Source organism: Coturnix japonica, chromosome 2 (genome assembly GCF_054131305.1).
Source record: "Coturnix japonica strain WE chromosome 2, WE-NBRP24, whole genome shotgun sequence".
In the NCBI taxonomy this organism is placed as follows: Eukaryota; Metazoa; Chordata; class Aves; order Galliformes; family Phasianidae; genus Coturnix; species Coturnix japonica.
Window position 1 is genome coordinate 99,413,664 of NC_140664.1, and position 12,130 is coordinate 99,425,793.

At 34.5% G+C, this 12,130-nt stretch overlaps 1 protein-coding gene across 5 annotated transcripts in view; it reads left to right on the forward strand.

Annotated features, from left to right (window-relative positions):
* Window positions 1-12,130, forward strand: part of ULK4 (unc-51 like kinase 4) — a 190,903-nt gene that overhangs the window by 22,880 nt on the left and 155,893 nt on the right. For all 5 annotated transcript variants that reach the window (XR_014942922.1, XM_085538199.1, XM_015854094.3 and 2 more), the window contains exon 18: window positions 8,704-8,811. Coding sequence is in view for 4 of the 5 variants with exons in the window: in XM_085538199.1 (XP_085394325.1) it covers window positions 8,704-8,811 (108 nt within the window). In the remaining variant the exon portion in view is untranslated. The remainder of the gene's footprint in view (window positions 1-8,703; window positions 8,812-12,130) is intronic.

Consider the following 12,130-nt stretch of genomic DNA (forward strand, 5'->3'; position numbering starts at 1 on the left):
AAATTCTTCCCAAGTTAGGGAACCTTGCTTCCATGTATGGCTAATTTAACTTACTGATGACAAGAAACTATTGTTTTTTCTTTTCTGTGAATACCTCGTGTTTCTCTCTGGATAGGCACATATACTCTGATGTGAAATTTCTGCCTTCACTTTTTATTTTAGTGATCCTCAAGGAGATCATAAAGCTGTCTCACCAAATGCTTTTGTGTCAGGGTGCACTGACCTTCTTTGTCAGGTAAAGGACCAGTCTTCCCTACTGTATGAATCACTTTCTGTCACCCTCCTTTTTTGGAGGTAAAATCTTAACTGTTTTTTCTCTCTTTAAAATTTGCTGAGTGGAAATATCAGTTTCACCCTATGGCCCCTAGGACATTAGGCATAGCTATGCATTTTTTCCTACAGATATGGGTCCGCTGCTCTGCTGAGAGAGGTTTTGGTGACCCTTCAATGCAATTTTTTCATCTGCAAGTTTCTTTGCAAAGCCTTTGGCTTATGGAACTCCATGTGCAAATGAATGAACTTGATATCCCATGTAGAATGGCGGAATGCCTCTAATAACTGAGCTTAGAATGTCATTCTTTTGTCAAAGCAATAGAATATCCTAATGTGTTTTCATCCAAGTTGAAACTGTATATAACTTGAGCCTTTTCATTTCTCATTCTTGTGGTACAATTTGCTAGTTGTTTTGTACAACTTACATAGCATAGCTGCATCATTATAAGTTCAGCTTTATGGTCCCTTTTTCTAGCTAGTCTGATTCCTTCAACTTTTGGAATAGTTATACGGGTTGTTCTCATTAAAATTCTCATACAATGCTGACTTTGTCCTGTTTCTGGCTTCTCTCCGATTATTCCTGTTTCTAAGCCTATACACATCTGCCTGTACTCCAAGGAGATTCAAATTAAAATAGAAGGTTTTATTTGAACTTTTATTCCAACCTGTTTAGTTTTGCTATTTTTATTGTAAAAGGATTATTGAAATCTGCTCACAGTTGATCATCATTTGAGTTTATCCTTGTCTGTTTCCTCCAATGGCACTTAGCTTACAGTATACTGTTTCTTCTTATGCAAAAATAATACCGATTGAAAAAACACCCAAGCTTTAGGAAGTAGATATAACCTAATCGTAAGCTGTATATGAGCGTATGCATGAGTCCTTGCGTATTTGCATACACACACATCTGCTGTTTTGCAAAATGATTCTGATGAAAGTTTGTCTTTCTAGCATAACAAGGATGGTCAACTAATACTTTTGATCCAATCAGATGACATTTAATTTTTTTGAGTGACTCTTAATAAGCTTCCAACCTCAAAAATGAATTGAAGAAATTTATTATTAACAATTTAGTCCAATGTTTCTAACTCATTAGCTTACCTAGTGCGCAAAGGAGGAAGATGAGCAAATAAAAGATCAATATTTCTCAGGTAAATTAGGTTCTGCTGGCAGAAATTCAAAGAGTATTTGAGCAGTTCTCATAGGTTTAATAAGCCAGAAATATAAGTATAACTAATGTAAATGACAACAAATCTGTCTTACATGGGAATTCCGTATTGCTGGACCAACTGTTAAGAATCTTTTTTACTATATTTGTGGGAAGATTCTTTTTTTAATCTTCAGAAAAATAATTCTTATCAATCTCAATAAATTGGGCATGGTTTACTTTTGAAGTCAAAACCAAGTGAGTAGTAGAAAATAAGAACATTTCAGTTTGGTAACTGAGAAGTTACAGAGCTGATTGCACAATTAAATAACTTTTGTGATTTTTCTCAGATTAATTGCCTGAAGAATGCAAGAGGTGTACCTTTGTAAAAGAGATGTAATTGACTCTCTTTTCATAGAGACAGATAAGTTTACTTTTTTCTAAAGATACAACAATACTATTTTTGATTTGAGTATCTGATGGCAGCTCTATATGTTCCATTTGAAAAAATTGCAGAGAATGTATTTATGCCAACAGAAAATGGTGTCACAAACATAAATAGTTTTGTTGGTCTTTTTGGCAATCTGGAAACCTATCATCAAATTCCTTTCTGAGAATGGAAAGCATGGCTGCACATTTTTTGCTGTTCACAGTGCTGTGTTTAGGCACTGTATGCATTCTGATACAACTATTTGACATGAGTCAGCACTGCCTTCCCCGTAACGTGGTGTCATTTGACACAGCATTAATAGTGCACTGATGGTTTGGGTGTTGCTGAGTGGTGGGTATGCACCTTGGACCTCTTCACAATATTTTCATATTGCATAGTCATTTGCTCCCTTAGTTAACTATTTGCATATTACTGCAGTTAATAGAACAGTTCTTACAAAAATGCTGTTAAATTATGACTTTAGCAGTACAGATTATTTGAGTGCAGAGTATTTGAAACTGAAGATCTCGGTATTTCACTGTTACACATAATCATATGTGGTGTAAAATACAGCAGCTCAAGCTGTTTATGACATTCCTTTCTCCTTCTGTCCGTTGTAATGTAAATGTATAGTGGGGAGTTCTAAGTCTTGCTTAATTAAAATATTTTGTTTATATTTAAAAGTAGTATTTTAGTTATTTTTCACTATAAAATAATCACTTACTAAGTAATAATGTAGAAGTTATACTTCTGTATTTAATTCTCCAGTTATTCATATGTCCTAAATTATTCCCAGCTTGCTTTTAATGGAGAACAACTTCAATTGAAGAGAGCTTACCTGCATGGCAGCTGTCTAATCAGTAATTTCTTTTAATGTTAACAGTAGTTAATGTATACTGAGGACTAAATTTGCTCCAGAATTCTGAGGTAAATAGGTCATCCTTGTTCTTTTCTTTTTTCCATTCCAGAGCAAGAAATATGCAATGAAATGTTGTGACCCAGTAGTTATCTTTAAAGTAAGATGATCACAATTAGTAAGGTATTGAGTAGGATTTATGTTTTTTAACTTTATCCTAAGGTAATAAACAGTTCCAGTTAACTTCCAGAGGAAAATTATTACTTGAAGAGTAGCATGGTGCTACCTTTGTTGTGTATGTGCTGTGTGGCAGTAAGCTGGGTTTTACTGATGGCTGTACAATGTAGGCTCTTGCTGAACTTGTTTTAGTTTGTACTTCCTTCAGAATCATGTTCATGAGGTTTTAGAATCTGTACTCATGTCTTATTCTGTGTATGTGTAAAATAATTTGTCCTTATTCGTTGTATTTAGGAATCTAAATGGAAAATATTCAGTGATTTCTCAGAGCTTTTCATATGTTATACGTATGTATACACAGTGTAAACTACAGAGTAGTTTCTGACCTGCTGTGCTTAGTGCATTCAAAATATTTTCGTAAATGCATTTTCTGTTGCTTAAGAAAAGATTTGTACCACAATTTTGTTTTGTTTAACTTCTGTATTGCCATTATGTTTTGACAAACACAAAAACCATGCAGTTGACTATTTTTTTTTTTCACTCTTAGTACATTTGGTAGGAGTTGAATGAGAGATTTCAAACAATTTCAGAGAAGGATGAAATGTCTACGCCTTTCTCCTCCATTAGGCAGATGTGATAGAAGAATTGTCCGAATTCTTTCTTTTTATGCTACATCTCAGATTTAACAGCACATATTCTATTCCAAGTTCTCATGAAAACAGTACAGCAAAACAAGTTCTGAATGGTTGTGCATTATAGGGTAGAAAGAGAACAGAATTTATCATCGTGTTGTAGATTTAAATTAGATATGTTCTTTCATTAGAATTTTTGGCGTTGTGCGTAGAAATTGGCCTTCACTTTTTGTTAAATTTTTGGTTCTTACATTGTCATGGGTATCAGCAGACTCATGGAACACATACAGAAAATGAATCTTGAGGTTTGAATTCCTACTGTGAATGAGAGACCACACTGAAAAAAAATTTCATGCATATCCTTCTTGACATGAAACATAACTTCTTCCATTATTTCTGGAAAACACATCTGTGCAATTCTTCTCTATTTCCTAGCATAAATTTGCTAGTATTTCCATAGTGCTTATAAAGTCATATTGTACACTATTGTCGTTTTATACTCTCTGGGTATTAGGTTATTTTATTTTTAATTAAAGCTTATCGTAGCTGTGGATTGGAATTTTTTTTATTTTTTTTTTTGATACTTTTCTTTTTGAGTTAGCTAACTCAGTTTGGTTATTGAAATGTCTATCTCTTTCAACTAAGTATATGTAGCTTGAAGAATGAACGTAGTCTTTTTTCCCATCTTGTTTTGTCTTTTGTTTGCAAATATATCAAACAGTAGATAGCAGTAGGAGAAGAACATCCTGCTTCTCCCTCTAAAACATGTGCTTGCTTGATTGGCACAACTGGGCTACCACAAATTTCTGTGATAGGCTTTTCAGCTACTACCAGTCTGCAGTTACTATTTCTTTTCAGTTTCCTGTTGTCTTCTGAGTACTAAAAGATGTTCAAAGCAGCCTCAGTGTTAAACATCAATTGTATATTTGTTGTACCACCAGCTTTTCCTCTGAATAGCTGAACATTAGCCTGAAGCACATTTGTTTTTTAAGAAATTTCAACCAGCTGTTTTTGGGGTCTGGTTGTCTCCTTCACTGAGTAGAATGAAGGAACTTGTCATTATCACAGTATGGTTTGGGTTCTGAGGGACCTTAAAGATCATTTGTTCCAACCTCCCTCAAGGTACTAATTTCAAAGAAAAATCATAGAAAATACTCAGTGCCTATATATATATATATATATTTTTTTTTTTAAATATGAGATATTCTACATAGATCGAATAAATAAATGTAAGCATCTCTACATGAGTGCTTTATTGATGAATTTCAGTGGTGTCCTCACCATGCTCACCATGGTTTCTAATTCAAGTTGATGACAAACACATTGCCCAGAAGCAAAAGATGATCCGAAGTATATCACATACAGTGGATAAGTTATGGGCTAACATAATAAAGTGGAAGGAGTTACTTTCAGGACATCCTTGCTAGTTCCTAATGCTTGTGTCTCGTTGTTTTCATTTGGGATCTTGAGCTGATTACAGAGTGCATTAGTGGAACCTCCATTTAGGTTAGTTGCTCCATGTGAAGGCCTTTTCTTATAATAGTTACATAAAATGCACAAAAGTAGGATTTCTCACATTCAGTCAACTTATGCATAATATTCTACCTGAAGAAACATCCTACATACTGCACCTTAGATGTGTTATACTCATGCATAAATTGTGCAGTATGTTGTACATTTCTTTTTTTTTTTGTTTTTTGTTTTTTGTTTTTTGTTTTTTTGCGTTCTGAAAATGTTTATACTGTGTTCGTAGTCTTGAGTCAGATTTCCCTTTGATTATCCATATTCCTGGTCCAGAATTAGATATTGAGGTTGGCAGCCCTGCTTGCAGAAGGTCGGTTGAAGCTTGATGATCCTTGAGTCCCCTTCCAACCCAAGTCATTCTGTGATTCTATGTTCTGTGACCCAGTTTATTGTAGTGAATGTAAAAATTGTAAAACTAGACTATCTTGCTTCTTCAGGCTCTTTCTTCTTCTCTCTGTGCCTCAAAGTAGAGTTTGACAGAACTATCTGTTTTAGTCCTGTCACTGCTCTCTTCAGTCAACCCACCCATTCACTGGATACTTAATTAGATTTCACTGAAATGTAAAGAATCAAAGGAATAGTTAGATCCTACACCTGCTTAAGTTATCCCTTATAATGTTTTACCTACGCATCTTAGTGAGAAGAAGGTAGGCAATGTGTTTGAGATCTACATGCTGGTCTTTTCTTGGTTTTTCATATCCTATTCTAGAAATAAGTACTTAGAGTAAATGTAACTGTAGTTTCTTTTCTGGGTAATGGTAATGCAGTTATTGTGTACAGTGTACTTTCTTGGCCTGCTGAGACTTATTTTCTCCAAGGAAATTGAGGCTTCCATGGCATTACTTGCATATGTTTCACTGTTTGTCTATTTGCAAGAAAAAATAAAAGCTGAGGAGTAATTTCCTTTATGGTTGAGGCATAGACAGTTTTAAATCTCTGTAAGGGTTTGCAGAACTACAAACGTAACTTTTTACTTTCTGCTAATGCTTGCCAACATTCATACTAACAGATTAAAGATGTAGTAATATTGTAAATCTGAATGTTGCCACTTAAATTGTAATGTATAAAATATCACCTCTTTTTGAATACGCTTTAATTTTCACTTCTGGACTGATAAGACTGCAGGGAAACTTCTAGATGTAACTTGAAATGGGCTGAGAATCTGCTACAGATAATATACCAACCTCACACACTATGGCTGTAAATGAAGGTAATGACTGTCTATCCAGATATGAACCAAGCATCTTTTTTCTCTTATGAAAGCTATGCTACATCCATCTAGCTTGACAGCTAGTGTAAGAGGTCTAAGTACTATACTAAATTTACGATGCTTTTAGCAGATGTAAGACTTGAAGATCATTATTACTTACATCATTGAAATGGAAAATGTAGAGAGGTTGAAAGGAAAGGTTGTGTTACAGCTGAGAAAAGAATCTTATTGGTCTGACTGTGCATTTAACAGAAATTTGCTTTTCTGTACATATGTATATATATATTTTTCCAGCTAATAAACTTCACTTGCCTAAAATTCATACTATCACAGTATCACAGTCTTGTGCGGGTTGGAAGGGACCTTAGAGATCATCGAGTCCAACCCCCGGGATTCGAGCCTCCTGTGTAGCAGAGAGGCACTTCTACTGGGGGGATTCGAACCCGGGCCTCCAGTGTTGCAAAGTGGATTCCTTAATCACTGCGCCACTGGAGGCACGCAATGCTTAAACCTGGTATCAAAATCTATGGACAGATTTATTTTTAATGTAGTTATTTACACTTGCAGCAATTGGACAGATCAGTATGATGAAAAAAGGTGTTTCACTAGATGTGTAATGATAGAAAGTGCTATAAAAAAAGGACAGAAGATTGCTTACCCAAATCAGAAGATTCCAGGTTTGCAGGGGAAAGCTCCACAGTTCCCATACAATACTATATTCATTTCCTCGTAGAAGAATAAGTATTTTAAATCTCTTAAAAATCACTATTATCAGGAACAGAAATAATTAGCGTGTACGACATAGCAGAAAATAGCTTGCTGTCCTCCTTTTAGGACATTTAATATGCATCGTCAAAATACATATTCATGAATTCTTTATGTAGTAGTATATAGATCTAAATTTATGTGTTTATATTGTGCATGTAGTATAGATGTTGCAACATGACTTCCCGTTGCATAGCTTCTGTTGCAGAGGGCATATGAAGAGCTGCTGCTTAAGCAGGGTTAAAAGCACAAACTTTCTGATCAGGATGTGACATGCTCTGTGAGATCCTGCTCTTGGGTAACGTTTGATTAATAAGTTTCTTTCAGTGAACAGAAAATAGTCACATTCTCTAGAATTAGGCTGTATGCGATTTAAAGAGGTGGTATTATGTGTCTATAGTAAATATAGATTTGTATTTAAAATACCAAAAACATCTTTCAGAATAGCAAGTATTCTCTGTAATGTGGTAATTATTTGTTCATTGCCTTCTACATTAGCTCTCCCAAGCAGTTCTGTAGATCTTTGAGTTCTGGTAACTGTGTGTTTCTTGTTATGTATGTTTGCACTTACTTAAATTACCTGCAGTGAATAAACTTACGAAAAATGAATGGAGGTAATCAGTATAAAAATATTGTGCAGTACATTTATTAGTTTGTTGGTTTTTTTTAAAACAGAGATTCAGCAGTTTTATCAGAAGTCAGTCAGTGACTTATTCAGATCTTCTCCTGTTCAACAAACCATTTCTTTTATTCAAATGGAAGCTTCGGTTTATTGTACAGCTGACTGCCTCTTTTGTGGGTGTTTTTTTATTTCTCTAACGCGCAGGGAAGAAAATAGCTTAGTTTAAACTTTGTTAAATCATCAACTTGTTTAAGTATAAAGTGACAAAAACAGTAGCAGAGGATGAGCTTATTGAAACACACTGTTGTTTGTGGTGTGACAGCTGTGCTTGGCTGTCCAGAACATGGTTTGTCTTTCAGGTTTCTGTCATCCCTGCTGAAACACACCACCCTCTGCCTGTGCTCACACCCATGGTTTGGTCTCCGTAAATGTTCAGCAGGTGTCAATGGATATCAATGGGAACAATTGTTTCTGCATGGAGGAATTCAATTCCACACCTTTGCTTCATACACGCTTCTGTGTTGGATGCCAGTCTATTGGACTGCCCCCTCTGCTGCCTTATGTAGCTATAGGCTCACTACATAAGGGAGCATGTTTGGATGCTTGACTGTATCCCAGCCAGAAGATTACACACTTTTCAGTTTAACTTGTGGTAGCTAAATTGTCTCTTGCTTTGGAGACTGAGCCTGGCATTAATAAGTAGGCCAGATTTTAACCTAATGTCTGTGGAAAAGTGTTTTCCAGGAGGAAAAATTATAAAGGTTTGTATATTGTGATTTAATATCTAAACAAAATACAGCATTTTGTGAATACAGCTTTTATAAACCGATGGTGTCAGTTTCTCACCTAGGCTATTTACATATTGTACTTCTGTCCATATTGAATACATGTTTTGTAATTATAGTTTTCCTTCTGTTCTTACTACATCCTTTGCAAATGGCTGTTTAGCAGAATTGAAGAGTATATCATTAAGATGGCATTTCAGATAAGGCTGCTGTAACTTCTAGTGATACGTTTTACTTGAGAAAGAATTATACATGTTTTTGTATTGCTTCTTGATATTGTAGGCTTTTATACTTCTAACTGAACTCATCAGAGAGAACTTCAGAAATAGCAAATTGAAACAATGCCTTTTACCAGCTCTTGGGGAGCTTCTTTATCTAATAGCCAGCAAGGTAAGACTGTCAAATGATATTTACAAATTTCTTTAATTTCTCATAAAGAAAAAATTACTATGGGAAGTAGGTAGAAAATGAAGAGAATTTGTCATCTCTGTTCTCAAGAGTTTCTTGTCCTTGTATGTTCTGTAATGTAATACTTTTTCTACTTTTTAAGGAACACAATAAGCCAATCTTGTACTTCATCTGATGTAAATTTAATCGCATTCTTCAAATATAGAATTTTAACTTCGTGAAACAATTCTGTTAGTCACTATAATGACAGCTGGCCTACAGTTTGCAGATCTAAGACTTAGCCTATCTTAGCTGGAGATTCTGATTAAACAGGGTGTGTAAAGACAAACTATGATACCTGTAAATTAATGTATCTAGTTCAGTTTAGATCTTATCCCAGCAAGTTTGCATTCACCATGCTGTGGAAAAGAGACTGGGACTGATCTGGCTAATGTCAGATGGAATAATGGGCATACCTGACTAGAACTTGTTTAAACCTTCAGTCTAAAAATACTCATGTGCTTTAAAAATTAGTTACTTCTAAACAGGAAGTGCTACTAATAGTAGAATTGAAGATGACAGTTCTTGAAAACCCTGATCTTTCTTTTCTCTTACTAAAAGCTGAGGAAGGTATTATGTATTGGCTATACTAGTGTGAGGGTACTAGACACCAGCATGAAGAGCTGAAAAGGAGATTCAAGACAGAATCAACTTCACTGTAAGCATTCATAAAGAAGTCTTGTTGAAAGACTGAAAGCACCAAGTGGATTTGTATGTGGGCTTCCTGATATTCTGTCTCCTTTGCATGTCCCACAGAATGAAGCGGTTGCTTTGCTTTGCTTTTTGTAGGATAGCAAGTATTGTTTGCTGGTTAGATGATTGCTACAATCTCTGTCAAACATGTGACATCACAGAACATGTTCTCATACTGACAAATTGTTATGAAGGTACTTCTACAGTGGCAATTTATTTTAGATGTTTTCAGTTTTTTCCTCTGTTTTCCTTGGGGGGAAAATATCATACTTATCAGACAGATTGCAAACTATTTCATTTTTAGCCGCTAATAAAACTTGAAGACTATATATGGCAAGAGTATTTTGCACTGCTTGGTTTTATTTTGAAATTAATCCTTAGTGATTAAAACAAGTCTATCTATGTTGACTCTGTAACTGAAAAGATTAGTGTGTGCTAACCCTAACACATTCTTTTCTTATGAAAACATGAGCTGAGAAAATGTTAAGTCTGCGTGTATTTATAAGCTTAACAATGTTTGAAGCATATTAACTTGTTTTTAAATGAAAGTTCTCTGTCGTGTTTCAGGAAGAACTGTAGCAATATGTTGAAATGCTCTGAGTTGTAAGAAAGAAGTTATTGGAGAATAGAAAGATTTCTGTACACTTACAGTCCTAAGACACTGCTTCTTCTTAAAGCTTCAAATATATCAGTGTGATTTCTATGCTTGGAGAAATGAACACTTCAGTCATATGATTATTTTTCTTTTTTTAAAAACGGGGTTCTTTATTCTGAAATGTTTTGCTTTTTTTTTTTTTTTTTTTTTTTTTACACTGTACATATACAACCTCAGAAGTTGGTCTGGTATGGTCTGGTAGACATTTAATTGCTGCTAACTGCAGAACAAGGTATGAAGTGACCTTGTCAAGATCATATACCAAGTCACTAGTAGTGTAATAAGAGCTAACAAACAGAAATGTTTGTTCCCAATTTCTATCTTCAAACAGCAAAGCTTTATGCCTTAACTAATTTAAGAGACTAGAACTGTCTGATTCATTAAGAATTATACATCAACTGTATGTTATAAACACTTAACAATTGAGCCATAAATGTGTGGGGATGTGCCTCACTTCTATTTGTTTTTTTTTCTCTTGAGATTTCCTAAGTGCTTTTACCTACCTTAGTATTAGCTATCGATAATTTACTTTTCATTTAGTGTGAGCATTTAGTAAATTACAGATTATCAGATGCTTAATCTGTCGACTATCTAGATGCAGCAAGATTCCTTAAGTTATATTGCCGGGTCCCTGGTTGCAGTTCTGCACATTAGAAAATACCGTAAAAAGTCTAAATAATCACAGTGCTCCTTTGCAATCCTTAATGCTGATATTGGGCATACACTTGCATATGAGATCTCATTCATGTGGTCTTGCACTCTGTATCTGAATTTCTCTACCAAAAAGAAGCCAAGAGCAAATTGTAAGTAGCATGAGTTGACTACAGAGAAGATGTTCTGTTCCTCCTAAGTAAATTGCATTTAGGAAAAACTTTCAAATTCTATGTAGTATTTCTCTTCCTTTCGTACTGTTTGTTTAATTTGGGTGCAGAACCTGAAGTTTAATCAAATCAACTATAGCTTTGAACAACAAGTAGGAAGCTCTTCAAAAGTTTGGTGATGTGTGTAAACTTATTAGATGTAAAAAGTGGTAGGTATGTTTAGATTATTGAGAGCAGTTCTAAATTTCATTATTTTTTTATTTCTGGCTTGAGACTAAACCTTGTAGAAAGTCATTCATCAGTCTGAAAAATGGAGGAACTATTGATATTTCAAGACTGTCATTTCTTAATGCTTTTATTTTTTTTAGCACATTTAATGCATGTAGTGGGAGAAAACTGGACAAAGCTTCTTATTTAATTAGGTGACTGAAATGAGAAACAGGTTCATGCTGGTTCAAGAGTAGGCTGTTGTTTTAACTGTCTTAACTCCTAGTCTTGTCCTTCCCTTTCCAGACAGACACTGTTTTTTCACAGCTGTTAATATCTCCGTGCTGTTAGCCTAGATATGGAGCTTGCTTTGGTCAAATCTTAATGATATCCAAATGTCCACTTTTAAATTTGAAAATTTACTTTAGTCTTCTTGAGGGAGGGGGAAAAATAAAAATAAAAAAAAGGAAGTTAATTAATCAGAATGCTGATTGAACTAGCAGTGAATCAGTGTCTCTAACTATGATTTCAAGGAGGTATATGTAAGGATCTTGGAACACTATTGATTTGTAATGAGGGATATTCCTTGCAATAAGTTTAGTTAAGTACTTTATGTCTCTCTGAATGGCTTTGAATATCTTTTTCCAAAGCAAATTTACTTTACTTTAGTTGACAAACAAAATTATTTTGTTTGGTATAATTAAATCGTATTTAAATAGAAGCATTTTTGCATTTCATAATCAGTTGTCCCTTTCTGAATTAATCAAAATGATTGAGAGAAGCCCAGGATCACTCTTTGCGTATGAATTGGAAGGAAATAATGAAACTAAGAAATATTAGGACAAATTTTATTATGGATTTTGGAGACCGCTTAAGTAAATTAATA